This window comes from Muscardinus avellanarius (assembly GCF_963383645.1).
Source record: "Muscardinus avellanarius genome assembly, chromosome: 17".
NCBI lineage: Eukaryota > Metazoa > Chordata > Mammalia > Rodentia > Gliridae > Muscardinus > Muscardinus avellanarius.
In genome coordinates this window covers 41,193,829-41,214,840 of record NC_137803.1, presented here as the reverse complement: position 1 = coordinate 41,214,840, position 21,012 = coordinate 41,193,829, and the positions used below count along the sequence as shown (strand labels likewise).

Sequence of the window (21,012 nt, the reverse complement as noted above, 5' to 3'; positions counted from 1 at the left end):
TCGAGCTAAATAAATTTTAATTTTTTATATTTTTCTTATTCTCCACTTTAACTTTTTTTTTTTTTTTGCGGTACTGGGGATGGAACCCAGGGGCATTCAAGCTCCAAGCTACACCCCCAGCCCTATTTTTTGTTTTTTGTTTTGAAACAGCATCTCACTGAGTTACAAAAGGCCTCACTAAGTAGCTGAGGCTGTCCTCGAACCATGATCATCCTGTCTCAGCCACCCAAATGCTAGAATTACAAGCGTGCACCACTATGCCTAGCTTTTTAACTGACATTTTAACAGCAGCTTAATGGTATGGTTAAGGAAAGAAATGTAAAACCAATTTCCTTTATGAACTTATTGTGTACAGGCAAATTGTTGCAAACTGTAAACACTCGACTTAGAAATGGACATCAGAAAATGACCAGTTTCTAAGTTAAGGTTGTGAATGCACAAGGGCCACCTGGCAGAAGAACAAGGTGAAGGGCATCCTGGCCCTGGGGTACAAGGGTCCGTGCCCTTCACTCACCAGGGGCATGAGACCCTCAGCCTCATCGCTGTTGAACAGGATCCATCAGATCTGCTCTGTTGTCTTATAGATATTACAGAAATTAAAAGAGACACTGTGTTTAAAGTGAATTGCCTAACAGATGGTAGATGGTTGTATTTAGTCATAGCATAAGGTCATCTGCTATTGTAGTAATGTTTATGTTAAAATGATATGCCTCCTTCAAAAACTACAACAACATGACATATGGAAAAATATGTACAGCAATTTAGGTTAGTACGAGTAAAGCTGTCCTTTTTAAAAACACAGCTTTAAAACAGTTTTTCTCTGTAGCATAAATGCAGAGAATGTGTTTTTCTAGAAATAGCTGTTTTCATTATTAGTGTGAGGATAATATACATTATAACAATTTTGTCTCATAGAATGATTGAAGATAGTGGGAAAAGAGGAAATACCATGGCAGAAAGAAGACAGCTGTTTGCAGAAATGAGTAAGTATGGAACTTTTGAGGCAATCCCTAGAGGTTTCATGGAAAGGCTGGAAATAGCCACCTAATCCTTATGGAGTTTGTACTTTTCCTTAATGTCCTAAATTCCTTGCATAAAGCATGCATTTGACCATTTTTCTATCTTATTACTTAAGAGTTAAATTAGTCAGTGATTCAACATGATTTGTTACTAAACATATTTTACATGAAAAATGTTTGTGGACCTATATATTTATAGGTTCTCTAAACCTATATATTTATAGGCCATTTTTGTCTTTTATTAGCTAAGAGTTAAATTAGTCAGTGATTCATCGTAATTTGTTACTAAACTATATTTTAAATGAAAAAATGTATGGACCTATGTATTTATATTTGCACAAAGAGAAACACTTGGTAAACACTGCTTCATGTAGACATTAATATAACTCACTAAACTTAAAAGTCTGTGTTCATCTTCCTGCATGATCACAGCGACTGGGATAGTATAAGTACTAGATAAAAATTGTGAAATGAATCATGTAATGAATCATGAAATGAATCATCTTCCCTGAAAAATGATAGCACATGTTCATATGAGAAAGAAGAGTTCAATGTGAATGCTGGCTCAAACTATCAGCAATCGTTTCTACCTTTTTTGGAGGGGAGGAATCTAGCCTAATAGCCAGTTTTTTTTTTTTTTTGAAAATACAGAGGATACCAGATATGACAGCACATGCTTGTAATCCCAGTTCTTGAGAGGCTGAAACAGGAGGATTGTAGGTTCACTGCCAGCCTCAAAAATTTAATGATGCCCTTCACAATTTAGCAAGACTTTATCTCAAAATAAAAAAAGTAAAAAAGGCTGGGGATATACTCAGAAGTAGAATGTCCTTGGCTTCAGTATCCAGTAAAACACACACACACACACACACACACACACACACACACACACACACACACACACTTACAGAGGAAAACAAAGCAAAAGGAGGTAGGAGGTGACCTGTCATTAGGAAAACCAAGCTAGGATTATACATACTGATGCCAGTGGTGAACCTACCTCCATTTCTGTGAATGGAGAGTTACTATGTAATTTTTAGTGCCTCCTTTACAGACCATTTTTCTTATTCATAAAGAACTTCACGTGAGGGGGGAAACACATCTCAAATTAAATATTACGAAGAAAAAAAAAAACAGGCATGGTGGGGCACACTTGTAATTCCAGCATTTGAGAGGTTGAGACAGGAGGATCAGTTTTCAAACAGCCTCAGCTATTACTTAGTGAGGCCCTTTACAACTCAGTGAGACCCTGTTTCAAAATAAAGAATAAAAAATAGGGCTGGGTATGTAGCTCGGAGGTAGAATGCCCCTGGGGTCCATCCCCAGTACCAAAAAAAATAAAAAAGGAAAAAAGTATGATGCTCTTATTGTTTATTTGCTTTGCCTTGTTTATCTCTCCCTCCTGCATATAAACAGGAGTAAGTTTTAAGTTTCTTCTCTTGAGAAGAAAAAAAATTATGTGTGTATAAAAGATTGGAAGCGACTGGCAAGAATGAAGGTCAGAGCAAATAAAGGAAAGTCCTAGATAATGAGAGTCACATTTTCTTCTATCATTTCTCAATAATCAGCAGTCCCAAGTTAGAACTAACAAAGACGAAAGAAAATTAAATGGATGTAAGAAATTTCAGGCATCCTCCTTATTTTTTCCACTTTTAGAGATGAGTCTAAAGTGTTTGTGGGACTTTCAGCCAAGACCTTCCAATATCCTAGGCCATGCTTGGTACCAAAACCTTTACTTTTGGCAAAGCCAATCAACTGGAATTGTATCCAGTCCTCTAGATACAAATCTAACAAAATGAAAAGTCTAGTTACTGCCAGCCAAAGTCTCCAATCAGAGCAGTTCTAGTGCTCCATTAGATTGCATGGTGACCACAGTTAATAATAATGTATTACTGATTTCAAAATTGATAAGAGAATGAATGTTCTCCCCACAAAATAAATGTTCTCGCCACAAATACCTAAGTTGGTGAGGAGATAGATATGTTGATTAGCTTTGATAACTCTTTATATAATGGATAAGTAGATCAAAACATCACACTGCATCCCATAAATATGGAAAATTATTATTATTTGTCAATTAAAAGTAAACTAATAAGCCGGGTGTGGTGGTATATGCCTGTAATGCCAGTACGTGGGAGGCTGAGACAGGAAAATGACAGGTTCAAAGCCAACTAGTTCAGCAACTTAGTGAGGTCCTCAGTGTACCAGTATTTGGAAGAGGCTTCAAAATGTCTTAATGTACCAGTATTGGGAAATATTTCTAATTTTAAAAATATATCCTTGGTAGTAAGAAAAAAAAAAAAAAAGCCAGGAGCTTCAAGAAAAGGGCTGCAGATCTCCAGGGGCCAAGGGCGATTAGCGAGAGAATACAAGAAGCCCAAAGGCCTAGGGTCTTTCTACATTTCTAAAGAGAGGCAAACTTCCTCAAGGAAATCCCAGACTCCAGATAAGCAATTTAACCCATTTTGGAGTGTGACAAAAGGCCTGGGGGTCTGGGCTGGAGACAGAACAAGTCTACATATCAAACAACCTGCCATGGAGATTTAATCCTGTCAGAAGACTTATAAAGATAGCCTGTGTCCAGGAATCTCCAGTGACTTCGTTTCGGGTCACTCCCTATATTATTCTGTAATAGTATAGGGCTGTACCTGTATTTTTTATTTCTATCTTTGTACTAATAAACTCACTTAAATCTTCAGCAAGAATCTGGACTAGTGTACATCTGTCCTAAGTCTGGACAAGAAACCACGGCTATGAGAATAATCTCCGGGACCCTAAATGACATCCCGGGGACAGTTCCCCCAAACCATAAGAGGTCAAACCGTAACTGTCAGCAACTTAGCAAGTTCCTGTTTCAAAATAAAAAAAATAGGGTGGAGGGATAGCTCAGAGGTAGAATACTCCAGGCTCAATCCCAGTAACACACACACACACACACACACACACACACACACACACACACAGAGTAAATAAATACATTTTAGAAAAGGAAAATAATATCTAATTGTGAAATGGGGGTTTCTTGAGAGGAAACCCGGCGTTTCCTCAAGATGAAGCGGAGTTTCCTAAGAAGGAACTTGATTACCGGGTTCTTGTCTACAGTGAGCAAAGAATGACACCCGCAGACCTCAAGAAGGGGAGAAAAAGGTTTATTGGAGGCAGCAGGGAATGGGGGGAGGGTGGCTGAACACCCCAAAGGGGCTGGAACTCTGGGTCCAGCAGCTGCCTTCAGGACAATACTTGAGAGTAGCCCAAGCCGAACTGCCTTCAGGTGCAGGCTGCTTTCTTCCAGAGTCTACGCGATCTGCCAGAAGGGAATAGGGAAAGAGGCAGAATACCACTCGGGCTGTCGGGTCTCCTGGTGTCCAGTAGTTGTCTTCAGGTCACTACTCAAGTGTCGCCCGAGCCAAGTGCCGTCAATTACAAACTACTTTCTCCCAGAGTCCACACGATCTGCCAGAAAAGAGGTGCAGGTCACCCCTAGGGGCCCTGGTCAGCCTTGATGTTCAGCAGAGGCCTTCAGGTCACTACTTGAGAGTAGCCTGAGCCACGTGTCCTTAGATGCACTCTGCCTTCTCTCAGGGCCAACAACGACCTGTGAGAGAGAGAACAGCTCTGCAAAAGGGGAGGGGGTCCCAAGAGGAAAAAGCCCCAATTGCTGATCCCCAAGGGCCATTGCCCACCACTTGCAAGTCCTCTTTAGGTTAGGGTGACTTTGGGAATTCTGGGAAGCAGCTTTCAGGATTTGCATAGGGTATCTGCAAGTCCTTTGAAGGGTCTCATCTCCTTTCATTCAGTAGGAGTGTCCGACTTGCTCTGTACTGGCTCTTGGGTTTGTTGATTAGTAAACAGATGGCTTTGTGAAGCTCTGGCCTTCTTATCTCGGAGCCTTTGGAATTCCAGGTATTTGTCACCCCTCAGGAAATTCAGGAAACTCAGGAAATTAACTTTTTCTACCGAGGCCTCTTCCCTATCTGCCTATTTCCTTTCTACCTTCTCAATTGGATAGTCAAAACACAAGTGGAAAAATTTAAAGAACAATATATTGGGGAGGGAGAGACAACATCTATTTACTTGCCTGCCTATTTAAACAAAATTCAAAGCAGCACAAATATCAAAAAAAGATAAGAGTATAGTGTGGGCAAATATCAGACACAGAAAAATAATTAATATTTACTGTAAAGGTAATAAAATCTGGTAGAAAACTTTAAACTTACTTTTGTAGCACTGAAGACTATCATCTGGCACACTATGAGAATTATGGGTGTGCAAATACTTATACACGTTTAAGTGTCTGGTTTCTTTTGCACCCAATACAGTGCTTGGCACAGACAAATAGAGATGTTGACTATTAAGTCAAATGACTATTGATTAAAAATGGCTCAACTCAAAGAAAGCACGACAAAAATTTTAGTCATAGAAAAAGAACAACTAAATTTTTCACCAAGTGAGAGACAAGAAAATTGTACATTCATTTTCTATCTTGTAGCATATGTTCATAGAAATGTCACAGAACTATTATACAGTTTATTAAATAGCTTTATTAGTTTCCCTGATTAATGATCCAAATAGATAAGAAAGTTAGCGTGTATCAATCTTCCCTGTGTGTGCTGAAGACTCACAAGCTGAAGGCAGCTACACAAGTCTGACTTTAATAACCCATGAGTTTGAGCAACATGTCTAGACCAGCACTAATACACAACCTCTGTAAATAGGATTCTGCAGGACAAAAAAAATTGACTGTTTTGAAAGGGAGGAACTGACTCTGACAGGTAAACTGTCTTACAAAAGAGTAAGATGATTTCATTGAGAATGTGTTAAATGGTAGGGAAATCTATTGGTGATCCCAGTTTTATCAGCAGAATACCGAAGGAAAACAATGAAAACTATTATCAGAGAAGACTGAGAGCTGGGTGTGGTACAGGCCTGTAATCCTAGTACTTTGGAGGGTGAGAAAGGAGGACTACAAGTTGAGACCAGTCTCAGTAACTTAGTGAGGGCCTCAAGAGTTTAAAATTTTCAAATTAAAAATAAAACAGGGCTGGAGGTGTAGTTCGGAGGTAGAATGTCTCTGGCTTCAATCTCTAGAACCACAGGGGGGGGGGATAAGAGAGACTGAGATTTGAAAAGTAACTTCTTCCAGGAATCTGCAATGTCCACACAGGAAGCAAAAAAGAACTAGAAACTTGTATATTTAGTCAACTAAGTTTTATCTGGAAATATTTTTAAGCGAAAAAAGTGCCAAAGAAATCTTTGCTTCAGGAATTATGAATGTGAAAGAAAAATCTCATCAGAGTTAAGCAGGCAGGGAAGACTTTATTCAAGATGAGGGCAGTAGAGGAGAAAAATTCACTAGGACTCCATTGGAACACAGAGCGGGGTTGTAGGTCCTGGGTGAGCTTGTGCAAAGTTACTTCAGGCTCCAGCCTGGAGGTGGTCAATGTCATTAAGGCTGGATCCAGAGCTTGCTAATTGTCCAATTAAAAAGTTAGGTGCTATTCCTCCCTCAGGGACTGGGAGAAGGGGCCTACTCCTTGGATGACTGCACTTCAAAGGCTGGCCTCCAGCTCCAAGAGAAAGACTTTACAGGGTTGTAAAGTTGGCTAGGGGCTGGGAGATTTGCATCTCAATGGAGCAGAGAAAGGATTTACAATGGAAGTCTTCTAAAGTTGAAAGCCCTAAGAAAAGGGAGGTCTGAGGCCTGGATGTAGGAAGAAATTCCTCTAAAGTCAGGCAGGTGGAGGGGACTGTGCAGGCTGCCTTAGCCTTACAGAGCCAGAAAGCGCAATGGTAAGAATAATAAGAAGTTCTGGAAAACCTACATGACTGCTGCGCATATGCATGAAACATCTACTCTGAGCTTATTACCACAAACAGCAGAAGCAGGAAGAAACAGCCAGAAGTGCAATTAAGAACAGCATCGACTTACAAATAAGCAGAGAAAGACTAGCCTCATGTAAAAACCTAGGTAGCCACCAACTTGATTTAAGAAATCCTGGGCAAGTTGCTCTTATCTGAATTTTTTTCTGGCTATAATGCCCTAATTGTCAGATTCCTTGCTGCCTTGAATTACAACTGAAATGAACAGAAAAAAACACCCAGTTAAATGTAAAATGTCATCTTCACCTTGGCTTTTCCAGCCATCAAGCAAGTTTATCAGTTCAAATATAGTCTTACCGCCTGGCTTTTCTGAATACGTGTTTTTCTTGGAATGACACGGTCCTGTTTTTCCACTCTCAAGGCAAGAGTGACTTCTGTGAATTCCTTTTTTTTAGGGAACAAACCCTAGACATGTACCTTCAAATCCACTCATTGTTCAGTGGGAAGAAGGCAGTTGGAAACACCTGTTTAGAACCTGGAAGCCTGCCTAACAAGATAAAGCAGGCCTCCAGGGGGAAGCAGAGGCACTGCTGGCCTCTTAAGTGGAGGAGGGACCTGAAATCAAAGGGAGTCAAAGTGGGCCCTCAAGAAATACTGCTGAGTTGTGTGAAAGCAGACAGGCCTTTTCAGAATAGCTGTGATCAGCACAGTTGGAAATGAAGCAATGAACACTATGAGTTTTAGCAACACTGATTTCAAAAATTCAGAAAAACGATGTGAATGATCCCACCACCATGGGCCACAGTGGATGCCGTGACTATTTCTACTAACCATTTCATTTCTCATGTTCTTTAGTCTCTTTAACCTGTTTGGTACCATTGTCTCAACCACAAAACACTTATTAAAAACTTCAATTGAGTAACAAATATATCACTTATAGTAACTTTGAAATAATTATTATGTCTTTAGAGGTCTATTATTTTGATACATGTAACAGGTGAGCTGGGCATTGTGGCACATGCCTCTGATTTCAGTATTTGAGAGGCTGAGACAGAAGGATTGTAGGGTCAAGAGCAGCCTCAGCAACTTACTGAGACTCTCAGCAACCTAGCAAGACTCCCTTTAATACTAACAATAAAAGGACTAGGTGTGTAGCCCAGAGATAGAATGCCCCTGGGTTTAATACCTAGCACCACACACACACACACACACACACACACACACACACACACAAGATATGTGATTGGCACATTTGAATAAACACACACACACACAAAAGGACTAGGCATGTAGCCCAGAGATAGAAAGATAGAATGCCCCTGGGTTTAATACCTAGCAACACACACACACACACACACACACACACACACACACACACACACAAGATATGTGATTGGCACATTTGAATAAACACACACACACATATCATAGCTAAGCTCTTAAGTTATGGTTATGATTTACAGCCTATTTTAATAAAACTGTGTCAATTTCACTAAAATATTCACAGAATTGAAAACCTGGAACATAATAGGATAAAGTGTTAACATTGTTGTGTAAGTCCTCTCTTGTCATCACCCGTACTGGACTCCTGACTTTTCTCAATGCTCTACTTATCTGCTCCACTGTTTCTTTCTCTTAGTACCCAACAGACCCAGAAGCCAATTTTGTTCTTGACCAGTCCTCTTCATCTACAATTTTTTTTTCTCTTCCAGGGCTTTAACTTTATTGCTCTGGCTCTCAAGTGTTCAGAGTCCTTCAAAAATGCTCCTCACATTCACATGCTCTAGCTTACCCAGGACAACAGGTGGACACACCATCCCTGTCAGCTTTGCTATCTTGCTGTTCTGCTGCTGAAGCAGCTTGAGGTGGGCCCATCATTAGCTCCAATAATAGCTCCCACCACAAAAAAGCCAAGGATATTGCCTCTCAGAATGTCTAAAGCCATATCGTTTTTGAATGACTATCAAATAGCTAGGCTATTGATAAAAAAGAAAACTCTTATTCCCAATTTTGGGTCTCAGTTTATCATCTAGATTATGGACTTGTGCACAAAAAATTCTTTTGAAAAAATGTTTCCAATCTTGGCCCAGTCAAACACACTAGTACATTTCAAATTTTTGATAATTCCTGGACTGTATTATAGCTCTAGTCAAGAACTTCATATCAATATATTCAACTGCCCTCAAATATCTCCACTTAGACATCCCTCAAATAACTCAAGATCTGTATGCCCAAACCTGAGCTTTTTGTCTTCACCTGTCTACAAACCTCTTCCTCCCTATTTGTACCTCAACTCAAGAAGAAGCATACTGTCTCTCTCAGTTGCCCAAGGTGGAAATCTGAGCATTCTCCTTGAGCCCCAAACGCTTATATCTTTCTCTCCTAATTTCTTCTCTCTCTCTCTCTCTCTCTCTCTCTCTCTCTCTCTCTCTCTCTCTCTCTCTCTCTCACACACACACACATGCACACATACACAGAATATACATGTATTCAATCATTAATCAGAACAAAGAGTTCAGACACAGAATTTCTAAGTTTCCTATTTATTCTCTATATTTGTGGAATGAAGTTTTAAAACAAACAAGATATTTAAGAATCTCAGTGGTTATACAGAAGATTTTATAATGAACTCTCAAAACATAGAAGGCAAAACTTACATAAATTGTGTACAAATGTTCAGAGCCTTGTAAAACTAAAGTTAAAGGTGTGTAAGGCTGCCTGGTTGCTTGGTGGGTAGGTAGATTTTCTAAACAAATGAGAAAAGATAGGACCAAGAAGATAAAGAAGTAAGAGAGGGAAGGAGAGAGGGGAGAAAAGGAGAAAGATTTCTTTCTTTTAACTAAAGAAAAGAAAAACAGGATTTAAAATTGATAACTATGAACAAACATAAATTCTTACCTGGATCTTTGCTCTTATTCCTTTTCACTTTCTTCCAACTATGACCTGGGTAGGAGAGGTTCGAGGATGTATTGTAAGAACATCAAGTTTCCTTAAATGAATGAAATTTGTTTTGAAATTTTTATCATGAAAACTTTCAAATATGCACAGATATAGAGAAAATAGCACTTATCTATCTTTAATTATTTATTGTGAGCTCCCAGTGTACATTAGTATAAAGAAAACCTAAAAATTTTTTAAATAAGTTGACTCTTCAAGAATTAGATCCCAGTGATATAATTTTTAAAATTCTCCATTATCATGAAATATAAGGAAGAAGGCAAAACCAAAAACAAAAAAACAACTGGATTCTTTAGAATCAACAGGATGAACTTGAAGTTACATTTCATGATAAAATGATTTATTCTTGTTTTAAACAAAAAATTCTAAACATTTCAACATGCTAAGAACAAGGATCCTGGACTTCATTTCTTTATCTACTTATTTAAACTCCATCTTTTTAATAAAAGGATTCCTAGTTAATTTCTCTTTTTAATAAGGTGACCAGCCTGATAGATCAGGAAAATACAATCAAATAAAAAAATAACCTCAATTTCAACAAGAATATTGACAAAGGCTTTCAGGCTGTGCCTGTGCTGGGAAAATGTGGTCTGGATCATCATACAATTAGGTAGAAATATAGATTGTGTTGTGAGCATGTCCAGGGCCTACTTCAAGAGTATTAAATATGTGGATGAAGGCCACGAGCAGTGTACTGCCCACCCCTGCTCAAGACCCTGGCTCTGCTCAATGATGTAAAGGAAAACACAAAAGATTAACTGAATCCAAGCTAGACTTTGAGCTTAAAGATTTTCAGGAAAATACCATATATATAAAGCTAAATTAAGCTCATGATTTGTTGAGGGAAAGAAAACTTACATTTTATTTATTTATTTATTTACTTTACTTTACTTTATATTTATTTATGTGGTACTAAGAGTGGAATCCAGGGGCATTCTACCTCCGCGCAATACCTCTAGTTTTATTTTAGTTTCAATTTTGAAATAGGCTCTCAGAAAGTTTTTCAGGCCGGTCGTGAACCTGCAATCCTCCTGTCTCGGCCTCCGAACTACTGAGATTATAGATGATGATGATGATGATGATGATGATGATGATTTTGTAATACTGCTGATTGAACCCAAGGGCATTCTAACTCTGAGCTATCCCCCAATCCTATGTTTTGTTTTGTTTTGTATGTGTGTGTGATACTGAGGGTGGAGCCCAGAGGCATTCTACCTCTGAGCTCCATCCCAAGCCCTATTTTTATTTATTTATTTATTTATTTATTTATTTATTTATTTATTGCATTACTGGGGATGGAACACAGGGCCATTGTACCTCCAAGCTACATCTCCAGCCCTATTTTTAATTTTTTATTTTTGAAACAGGGTCTCATTAAGTTACGAAGGACCTCACTAAGTAGCTTAAGCTGTCCAAGAACCGTGATCTTTCTGCCTCTGCCTCTCAAATGCTGGGATTACAAGAGTGGCTCCAGCCCTATTTTTTATTCTTTATTTTGAAACAAGGTCTCACTAAGTTGTGGAGGGCCTCACTAAGTAGTGGAGGCTGGCTGCAAACCTGTGATCCTCCTGCCTCAGCCTCCTACGCACTGGGAATTGTGCCACCATGCCTGGCTTAGAAATTTTTTTAATTTTATTTTAAACTAAGCGAATTCTCAGAACAAGAATCCTCAGCTTTTTTTTTGCTCCAAATTCAATGTGAATCCCATAGTTGGCATTTGCATTGTCTGTACAAGGCAGTGTGGTACTCTCTGTGAAAAAGCTAAATTTTGTGGCTCACCACATCCCCTTCAATATCTAGGATATACATCATCAGCCAGGAAGAATGGGACCTTAAAAAGTAAAGGAAAAGCTACCTCCCAGCTAAACTTAAAAGTTCATGGTGACAAAATTTTGTTCTTAATTTTAAAATATTGATGAAGATAATAATTATGATAATGATAGCAGCCACCCAATATTTAAGAAATGAATTATCCAAATGACAGGGATAAAGAGTATGTATCTCTGAAGGGAAAACTAGATCAAGTGGTTTGAGATTTCAAGAAAGCAGATTAAAGCTCAAATGTGAAAGGAATTCCTATCATGTTATTATATTATATTATATTATACTATATTATATTCTTCAAGAGTGGTAGAGGAAGCCATTTAAGAAGGTCCATTTGCACCAGGAGTGCTGAAGCATGCCTGTAAGCCCAATACTTGGGAGACTAAAATAGGATGATCACAAATTCATCACCTGCCTCAGCAACTTAGCAAAACCCTGCTTCAAAATAAAAAATAAAAAGGGCTGGGAGTGTTGCTCAGAGATAGAATGGCCCTGAATTCAAACCATTGGAGATAATAGTTCAGAGGTTATGCCCCTAGGTTCAAGCCCTAACACCACAAAAAAATGTAAGAAGTAAGTAAGTCTGGCTCATTTAAAGTTAGGTGTTCACTGTGTTACTGGTGCAGAGGTCACGCTGCACATCTATTACCAGCTGGTCAAGTTCATATTATATATCTCTATTTTATACATGGGAAAATTGAGAAGCGGAGTAAAAACTTCCTGAAGTTAATATGGTAGGATTAACAGAATTACAGATTACTGACTTTAAAGTAGTCTTCCCTATCATTGAGAATAACCCTACTGGCCATTGACTAAATGTCCTGAGGACATGTGTAGGAGAACTTTGGATTGAGTCAGGGTAGGTCTTTCCTCTTACATCCTTCCAGGGCTCAGTATCAATGAACCTGTTTATCAAATAACATACTTCCATAAAAATGGCTGATGATCTGCCTCTTAAAACCACATCATAATAGGACTATTGGCAATATTTTTAAGTGAATGTAAAGAGATCAATTTGAGTTGAGGGGATGCTAAATGCCCTTGATGACAGAGATGTGTTCATTCATCCTGAGTTTCATTGAGAAAGCACTTCATCGGCCACCTAGTAGAACTGCCTCCAGGCTAGTTCATTTACTTGCTACTCTATTATGTTCTGAAGCACGTGTGGAGCACATTTTACTATAATATCACTGGAAAGAGAAAGCTCAGTATATGCCAAAATATAGCTAAATGCCTTTTTATCTGATATGGAGCATAAACATGAGCTACAGGAGGCCAAATATTTAGAAGCAGAGAAAATGTGAAAAGCTTAACCTGTTTTAGACATGGGGTAGAGATTATCCTAACCTAAGGATGGTGGGAGGAACACTAGGGTCTCCATGTTGCTGTGACAGGCTTGTGAAGGGACTGGCCCAAGCCTTGCAGGGATGTGGTGGGAGAGGGGAAGGGGACTGTTAGCAGGTAAAATCGAAAGAACCCACAGAGGGCCTTGGATCCTGAGCCAAGGTTTTAGACCTAGTGTTCAGGGCATCTGTAGCCATGCTAGATTCTTGAATAGAAAGTACTTTAGCCGGGCATGGGGAAACACTCCTGTAATCCCAGTATTTGGGAGGCTGAGGCAAGATTATGGCAGGTTCATGGCCAGCCTCAGCAACTCTGAAAAGATGCCCAGTATTTGATGTGCCAATGACCAATAACAGTGCATTTCAAAGTGCATTTATTTGAGTATAGAATCTGGTATCATCTAGCAGCCTAACTCTAAGTCACAGCTTGAGCAGATTGTTTCAGAAGTGTCAGACACAACAGAGATGAGCTTGTGTTCCCTGGTCATGAATGGAGCTAACAATCTAATTGCCAATGTTGGATGCACATGCTCTTTCCCTCCTGAACCTAAGGAATATGTGGCAGATCTTTTCAAGTCTTAAATTAATAGTTCTATTCTAATAAAAATTAAAATATTAAGTATATTGGCTATATCTGCAGTTGTTTTATTTCTAAACATTATAAGTTCTTTTCCACACAAATGGCATACCATATGTGTACTATTTTTCCCTCACTAGGGGCTCAAGATCTGGATCGTATCCGACTCTCCACCTACAGAACAGCATGCAAGCTTAGATTTGTTCAGAAGAAATGCAACTGTAAGTGTGCCAGTTGTTTCGGCTAACTGCCCTCATGAATCCCATAGTTTACATTTGTTACTCGGTTGATTAAAACCAGGTTTTCTTACAAGTATTGATAAAATATGTTTACACAACAATGAAAGGGATATGATGATACAGGAATGGAAGAGAGTTTGCTACTAAGTAGTTCTGAGAACTGAATTCCTCTTAACTAGTAAGGTATTAAAAGGCATGGGCCTCTGGATGCACAGACAATGCTGAGCTTGGAACGGTTTATTTAAGTGCAGTGTCATCAAGATGGCGTCTGTGAACTACACAAAACATCAAATGTTGAACCCTCCTTATGTGTGTATCTCTTTTATAAGGGAAGGAAAATGTTTACAATCTCCTGGAAAGCATGGACGCTTGGTTCTGATTCTACGTTAGCCCTTGGTGTTAGAGTATTAGCTACATTTACAGACATGATGATAAGAGGGACAGAGAGATGCTGCTTAAAGAAACACAGGACCTCCCTTCAGCTCACTCCCCAACCGCCAGGTGTGGCAGCAAGCTGACTCTCTAGCCATGATGTGCAATTTTACATTCCCTGCAGCTCAGTGCGGCCATGTCCTGCCACATTCATCTTCCCTTGGAAACTAATACTACTTCATAATTCATATGCATAATATTATTTTCTTTTGTGAAAACTGACTGCTATTAAAAATAATAACGGTTCTCATTTTTAATTGGTATTGGATGAATTCTAAAAAATGAAAGCCATAATGTTCTCCTGAGCACCAACACACAGCTCTCAAATAATGGGCATAGGACTTGGACTGAGTGGATGCATAGACTAGCCATGGACTGGGTCGTCAGCAGGTGTCTCCCAGGGTCCTGGATGGACCACTGAGCTCCCAACTTTCAGGCTGAGCACTGTGCAGATGTTCTTCAAGGTGCCCAGCTGCAGCTTGTCCTCCAGCCCCAGTGCTTAATTAAGCATGGGTCTGAAATTGGGGGCAGGAGAGAAAAGAATAAAAAAACAGGTTGGCCAAATATATGTTTTGATTCCGCACAGGAAGCTAAATCAATCCGAAAGGAGCAGCGAGATGAACCCTGTAGATGTTGAGAAGGAGCCATGGCTGTATTTGTAGTCTTGGGCCTTGGTGAGCCAATAAAAGCCCTTTCCAATACTGGTGTTAGGGGACAGGAAAATCCTCCCAGAGAAGGAAAGCTGCCTCCCCTCAGTCCCGTCACTCATATTAGAACAAAATGAAGCATCTCTACATTCTCAGCCATGAAGTGATGGGATTTTCTTCACATTCTGACCACAGATTACCACTCCCATGGCCTTCCAACTGGGGAGGATGGGAGGGATGGGAGCAAGAGGCTTGCCAAGCCTCCTTGGGCTCCTCTCAGTAGTGCTGGATACCTCCAAGAAGGAGGAAAAGAAAAATAAGTGAAAGAAAGAGGAAGGGAGAGAGGGGTGGAGGAAAAGGGAAGAAACTGATGGTAATTTGACAGCCCTCTAGCCAATGCTGCACTGTGCCCACACTGTCAGCCTGATCAAGGTGACCCAGCAACAGCAGGCCTTGTTTTGTTATCCGGCTCTCAGAGAAAGGCACAGTATCATTCTTGCACAAATATATGTTTTGATTCCGGTCTCATCCTTTTCTGGCCTCATCCTTGTCCTATATGCAGAATTGTGTCTCAGTCACGCTGAACTTCTTGGAAAACAGTGGGAGAGAAGACAGGTTATACAGTACATTGTGGGTGAAAATAGAACCTTCATATCTGCTCAGTGGCCATTCATGTGTCCATTTGTTTATCTCTTAATTTAGTAAAGAGGGAAAAGCATATAAGGAACTCAGTTGTTCAAGGTCTAATTGAGTAGATGGAGTCTTTGTTTTTGTTTCATTACTGGGGATTGAACCCAAAGGTGTTCTAACACTGAGCTGCACCCCTAGCCCTTTTTATTTTACTTTGAGACAGTCTAAGTTGCCCAAGCCGGCCTCAGACTTGCAGTTCTCATGCCTTAGCCTCCTTAGCTGGAATTACAGGTGCATGTCACCACACCTGCTTTGGCAGATAGATTTTTAAATAGATTTATAAACCCATGTAGCAGTGTAACAATAGTATTGTGTACATGGTGTTTGAGAGCCTTAGGGAGGCAGTACCCTGACTTGAGGGATGAGGACTGTTGAAAGGACTTTACTGAAAGAAATTTTGTATCTTAAAGAATTAGTAGAGATTAAGCAAAAAAGTTTTATTTGCTTTGCAAAGTACCTTATAAACTTCATGCATTTTAGGACAAGAATTGGCATTATGGTTTGCACAACCTAGAGAAAGTTAAGGCTCACAGAAGAAAAACAAGCATATTTTGAATGCTCTGCTAAGTTAAACTTCTTTCTAAAATTGTTTTTACCACAGTCAGAAGTATTCAGTACTGGTACTGCATATGTTTGGGGCATTTTTCTTCCTGGCAATTAATATAATAGTTGTGATATTCAGAGCTACTTGTACAATGTTTACACAATTGAGGTTGTCTGGTCCTAATCAGAGTCAGGGGCTTCTAGAGAGGAATCAGAAGCAATGACTGCTTTGATAACATAACATTAAAACCTAACCCACACATATATAGCACCTTATTAATTTAAAAAATTTTTAATAGCGTATTTGAAAGTGCAGTTGTATCTGAATGCAATTGTTTTTTCTTCTTGGGAGCACAAAACTGATAAGCGCGACCAGGAGAAAAGGGCGAAGAAAGATTTGTCACCTGCAACAAGTAAGGCAAACACTGGGGCTAATCTCACAAGCAGGGTCTCCCTTAGAAAACAAAGCAAGGGACTTTTTCTGGGGAAAGGCATGCGTATCTCTGCAGGAAAGACTCCTTACCCCTCCACGTGTGGCGGTGGGTTCATTCTTGAGCACTCATAGTCCAGTGCCATGCCTCTTCATACATCACATGTTCAAAACCTGGTGGGCAAATTTGTATTATAATGAACAAAGTTTACTCTAGGCCATCTTAAAGGAATCAGCACACTCCCTAGTAAAATAAAACAGTGAAACTAGGGAACACCAAGCTGGCTAGGAGGAATGGGATAGAATGGAGGAAACAAACATTCCTAACACTCATTTGTAATCCACAACCTTCTCCCTGGCTGTCAGGTTTTTGTTAACGTTCTACAAAAATAAATACCCATAAGCCACTTATAAGCATGTGTAAAATGGCATCTTGCCCTTCATTTTAAGCAAATAACTGTTTTCTACTGGAACATTATTTCTTGGGTCAGCACTGACATGCTTAACGACCCAGGTACCCTGCAGTGTCAGCAAATCTTTTTTTCAGAAATTACTTTGGAGTCAATGAAACGTAGCCCTAAGTTCATGAACAACAAAAGGCAAGAAAAATAAAGAAGATCTGTTTAATCTCTCCTGTCCAGTCGTGGGAACAAAACTAAGGAAGCAGGGAGGTCCTCCAGGCCACTCCCGCAGCTGACACTGCCCATCTTTTAGTCCCGATGCTGCTGTTTACAGCTGGATTTTTTTTTAATATCATTCATATCAAGTAAAATTTTCTTTAAAAGGAAAAAAGGCGGAAAGATCTATAATTGTAGCTGGCCTTTCCTATTTTCTTAAAATATCTTTCTTTGTATAAATGAAGATATATATCTTCATGTTCAAAAGTCAACAAGAATACCAGGGCGTGTGTGACTCCATGAGGCAGGAATCCTGGGGAGGGAAGCCCTTAGACTTCTCTGCCTCTCACACCATCCAGGAACACAGACTATTTTCTTTCATAAAATCTTGATGTAAAAACAAAGTTGAAAGCGAAAAAGTCAAGAAAGAGAACAGAACCAAAAAAAAAAAAAAAACCCAAAACCAAATTTTATATATATATATATATATATATATATATATATATATATATATATGGGGGTGGAACCCAGGGGTCTTCTCCGGGCTACACTCTATTTACCTATTTTATATTTTTATTTGGAAACAGGGTCTCTTAAGCCAGCAAGGCTAGCTTCAAACTTGCAAGATCCTCCTGTTTCAGACTCCCAAGCGCGGGGATTACAAGCATGTGCCACCATGCCCAGCTGAAGATATATTTTTAAATATATCCTTCATCCAGAAAAAAATGAGTTAGAATATATGCTTTATATCTCTATGTTAATATCTATATTTCTTTTAGTTACCTATTTACCTAAATGGCTCTCCACCACTGTATAATTAATCCAATCCTACGAATGAGTAAGTGTGCTTAACTCAATTTACGCCTAACCAGCCAGATGACTATTCAGCAGAAGAATGTTTTAGTAGTAAATACTAATACCCCACTCATTTTGTTCAAGCCAGTGTACCAGTATATTCCTCCACTCTGCCTCATTGTTAATATATGGGTTTCAAGATGCCTACATCTGGTGATGAGCCAGTTATCACACATTTAGCATCTTAAGACAGCATCACATTTACTCTCTTGCAGTTTCTGTAAGTCAGAGATGCAATGCAGCGTGGCTGGATTCTGGGTTTCGCATCACACTGGGCTGAAATCCAAGCGCCAGTTGGTTCTGTGGTTCTCAGCCGGGACTCTGGGTCCTCTTCCAAGTGCACTGGCTGTTGGTATGATTCATTTCCTTGCAGTTCCAGGACTGATGTCCCCATTTCCTTCTGGCTATCAGCTGAGAGGTACTTTTAGCTCTTTTGATTTTTTTCTCCACACATGGTCCTCTAGAGTTTCTGACTTTTCCGTTTGATACACACTAGTGAATTTTTTTTTATTTAAAGGATTAGTGTGTTTATGCTAGCCCTACCAAGATGATCTTCATGTTCAAAAGTCAACAAGAATACCAGGGCGTGTGTGACTCCATGAGGCAGGAATCCTGGGGAGGGAAGCCCTTAGACTTCTCTGCCTCTCATACCATCCAGGAACACAGACTATTTTCTTTCATAAAATCTTGATGTAAAAACAGAGTTGAAAGTGAAAAAGTCAAGAAAGAGAACAGAACCAAAACAAAACAAAACAAAAAACAAAAACAAAAACAAAATGTACATAGAAGAGACAGGTAGAAAGATGTCCTTAGCCAGAGTCAGAGGAAAGAGCAGGAACCTTTTCAGTTAGGGATATTAAGAGATAGATGACTCCTCTTAGAACACAGTTTTCTTCCTATGACTGCAAATGTTTTTGATAAATACTCTCATTCTTGATGTTGAATCATTTTAGACACTTGTTTAGAATAGAGAGAAGTGCATTGGGTTAGAATACAATGTTCCCCAAAATTCCCTCTGGGGAAGTTGGTGGTGGCAGCAAAACATAAGCAAGCCCATTAATGAATGATACCTGTGGAGTGAGACAATGGAAAGACTCCTCTGGGAGCCCTGGACCTATGGCAGATTCTTTCCTCTTAATCAGAGTACACCACTGGTAGAAAGCAACCATCATTTCCAAGTGACTGTGATATGGGCTTAATTGAAGTTGCTGCTTCTCTTTACTTGTTTTTATTTTTAAGAGCTTAAAGATGCAGGGTTTTGTTTTCTTGCCAGCACTGTTAGTTTTACAGAATGCTGGAAGCTCTGCTGCTCAAGCCGCTGCACAGAGGAACCCGCAGAGGGCTCCAGCACTCGTTATCCTGTTTAATTTTGAGGAATCTGGATGTAAAAGACAATGGCTCCCTTCCCTCTCTTCTGCATCTGCATTATGCCGGAAGCTGTGCCAACAAAACACTTTTCTTCATCATTTAGGAAAGAGCGTCATCTTTAAATGCCCTGGTTATCTAGGAAGGGGTGATGCACGCAGAGGCATGCCTTCCGAGCTTCCCCAAGCCTCCCCTACAGGTGCCCAGGCAGGAGGCCACAGCCTTTCCCTGTGGCCTGCCAAGCTTTGTCCTGGGAGGCGCACAAGGCTCAGCAGAGCAAGGAAGGGGCCCCCTAGAAGGCATTCTTTTGCAACCTTGAAACTAGGGGGCACAGTAAGAGAAAACAAGACATTCAGAAGGATGGAGATGGGAGAGCAGCCCCTCCCACACAGCCATACCCCGGAAGTCACCGCGTCCAGTCTTCACTGAGGCTTTGTTGTTTTTCATTGTTTATTCATTCAACAAACAGGGACTGAACATTTACCATTTGTTGCCAAGCATGATTCTAAACCACAGCGGTGAGACCATGAGTAGAAAGTGGAGCGTTCAACTCCTACCTTTTGCAGAATTTAAAGGAAAGCATAGTTATTTTAGAACACCTCTTAGAAACACTGAACTTTATGTTTCCAGTATATTACTCTCACCTGTTAGAAATTAGAGTAAAAGAGTTTGAAGTTGGTCGTAGAATAGTGAAAGGTTTGTTCAAATAATTCTTTTAAAAGAGTTTTGCTGCCTTGGTGAATGGCACCAAGACCAATCAAGTCACCCAAATCATAAAACTGGAGATTGTCTTTGAACTCTTCTCCCACCTCAAACGGAACCAATTCTGAAGTCTTGTCAGTTTGACTTTTAGCACACTTCTAAAGTTCATCTGCATCTCTTTGGAAACTTTAAATACCCAGTCAAAAACACCTCTACCTAGGTTACAATTTAAAATGCCCCCCACCCCGATTTCCTATGCCCTGAGTAATCTTGTGCAAAATCCCCAGGACTGGTGAGTTTGATGCAATTTACTTTTTGTGCTAGGTTATGTTACCTGCACAGTTGGCCCTAAAATAGGTTATTTGGGTGAACCTGACCTCATCATATGAGCCTGTTAAGAGCAGAGCGTTTTCTGTGGCTGGTTGGCAGCTGAAGAGAAACTCAGAAATACGGCAGACACCCCACTGCTGGCTTGAAGCCAGAGTGAGCCGCATGCCCAGCTTCTCGGTGCTGACAGCCAGTAAGGAATGGGAACCTCAGACCTCCAACCTCAAGGAACTGAGTTCTACTAACAGAAAGAAATGCATTTGGAAGTAAATCTCCCCAGAGCCTCTAAATGAGAGCTGAGTGAATCCCCCTTCTGTTGTCTGTCTTTTCCTGAAGAAAACAGCAGCGAATGCTAGAGGTTTGCTTGCTCAAGCTGCTGCCAGAAACCTGCGGAGAATGACAATCCTCAAAACTTAAAACTTCACCCCCATGTTTGTAAGCAACTTCAGTAGATATAAGAAACCTAGACGCTGGGCGTGGTGGTGCACGCTTGTAATCCCCGCCTTGGGAGGCGGAGACAGGAGGATCACACAGGTTCGAAGCCAGCAGTGCTAGTTTAAGAGACTCTGTTTCAAAAAAAAAAAAAGTATAAAATAGGTCTGGGAGTGTAGCCCGGAGGTAGAA

At 40.0% G+C, this 21,012-nt stretch overlaps 1 protein-coding gene across 9 annotated transcripts in view; it reads left to right on the top strand.

The window, feature by feature from the left end:
- Positions 1 to 916: 916 nt before the first annotated feature.
- DTNA (dystrobrevin alpha) overlaps positions 917 to 21,012 on the top strand; it is a gene marked incomplete at both ends in the record, with an annotated part of 145,520 nt that continues 125,424 nt past the window's right edge. For all 9 annotated transcript variants that reach the window (XM_080714375.1, XM_080714374.1, XM_080714373.1 and 6 more), the window contains 2 exons: positions 917 to 983; positions 13,682 to 13,762. In XM_080714375.1, the coding sequence (XP_080570501.1) occupies positions 917 to 983; positions 13,682 to 13,762 (148 nt within the window). The remainder of the gene's footprint in view (positions 984 to 13,681; positions 13,763 to 21,012) is intronic.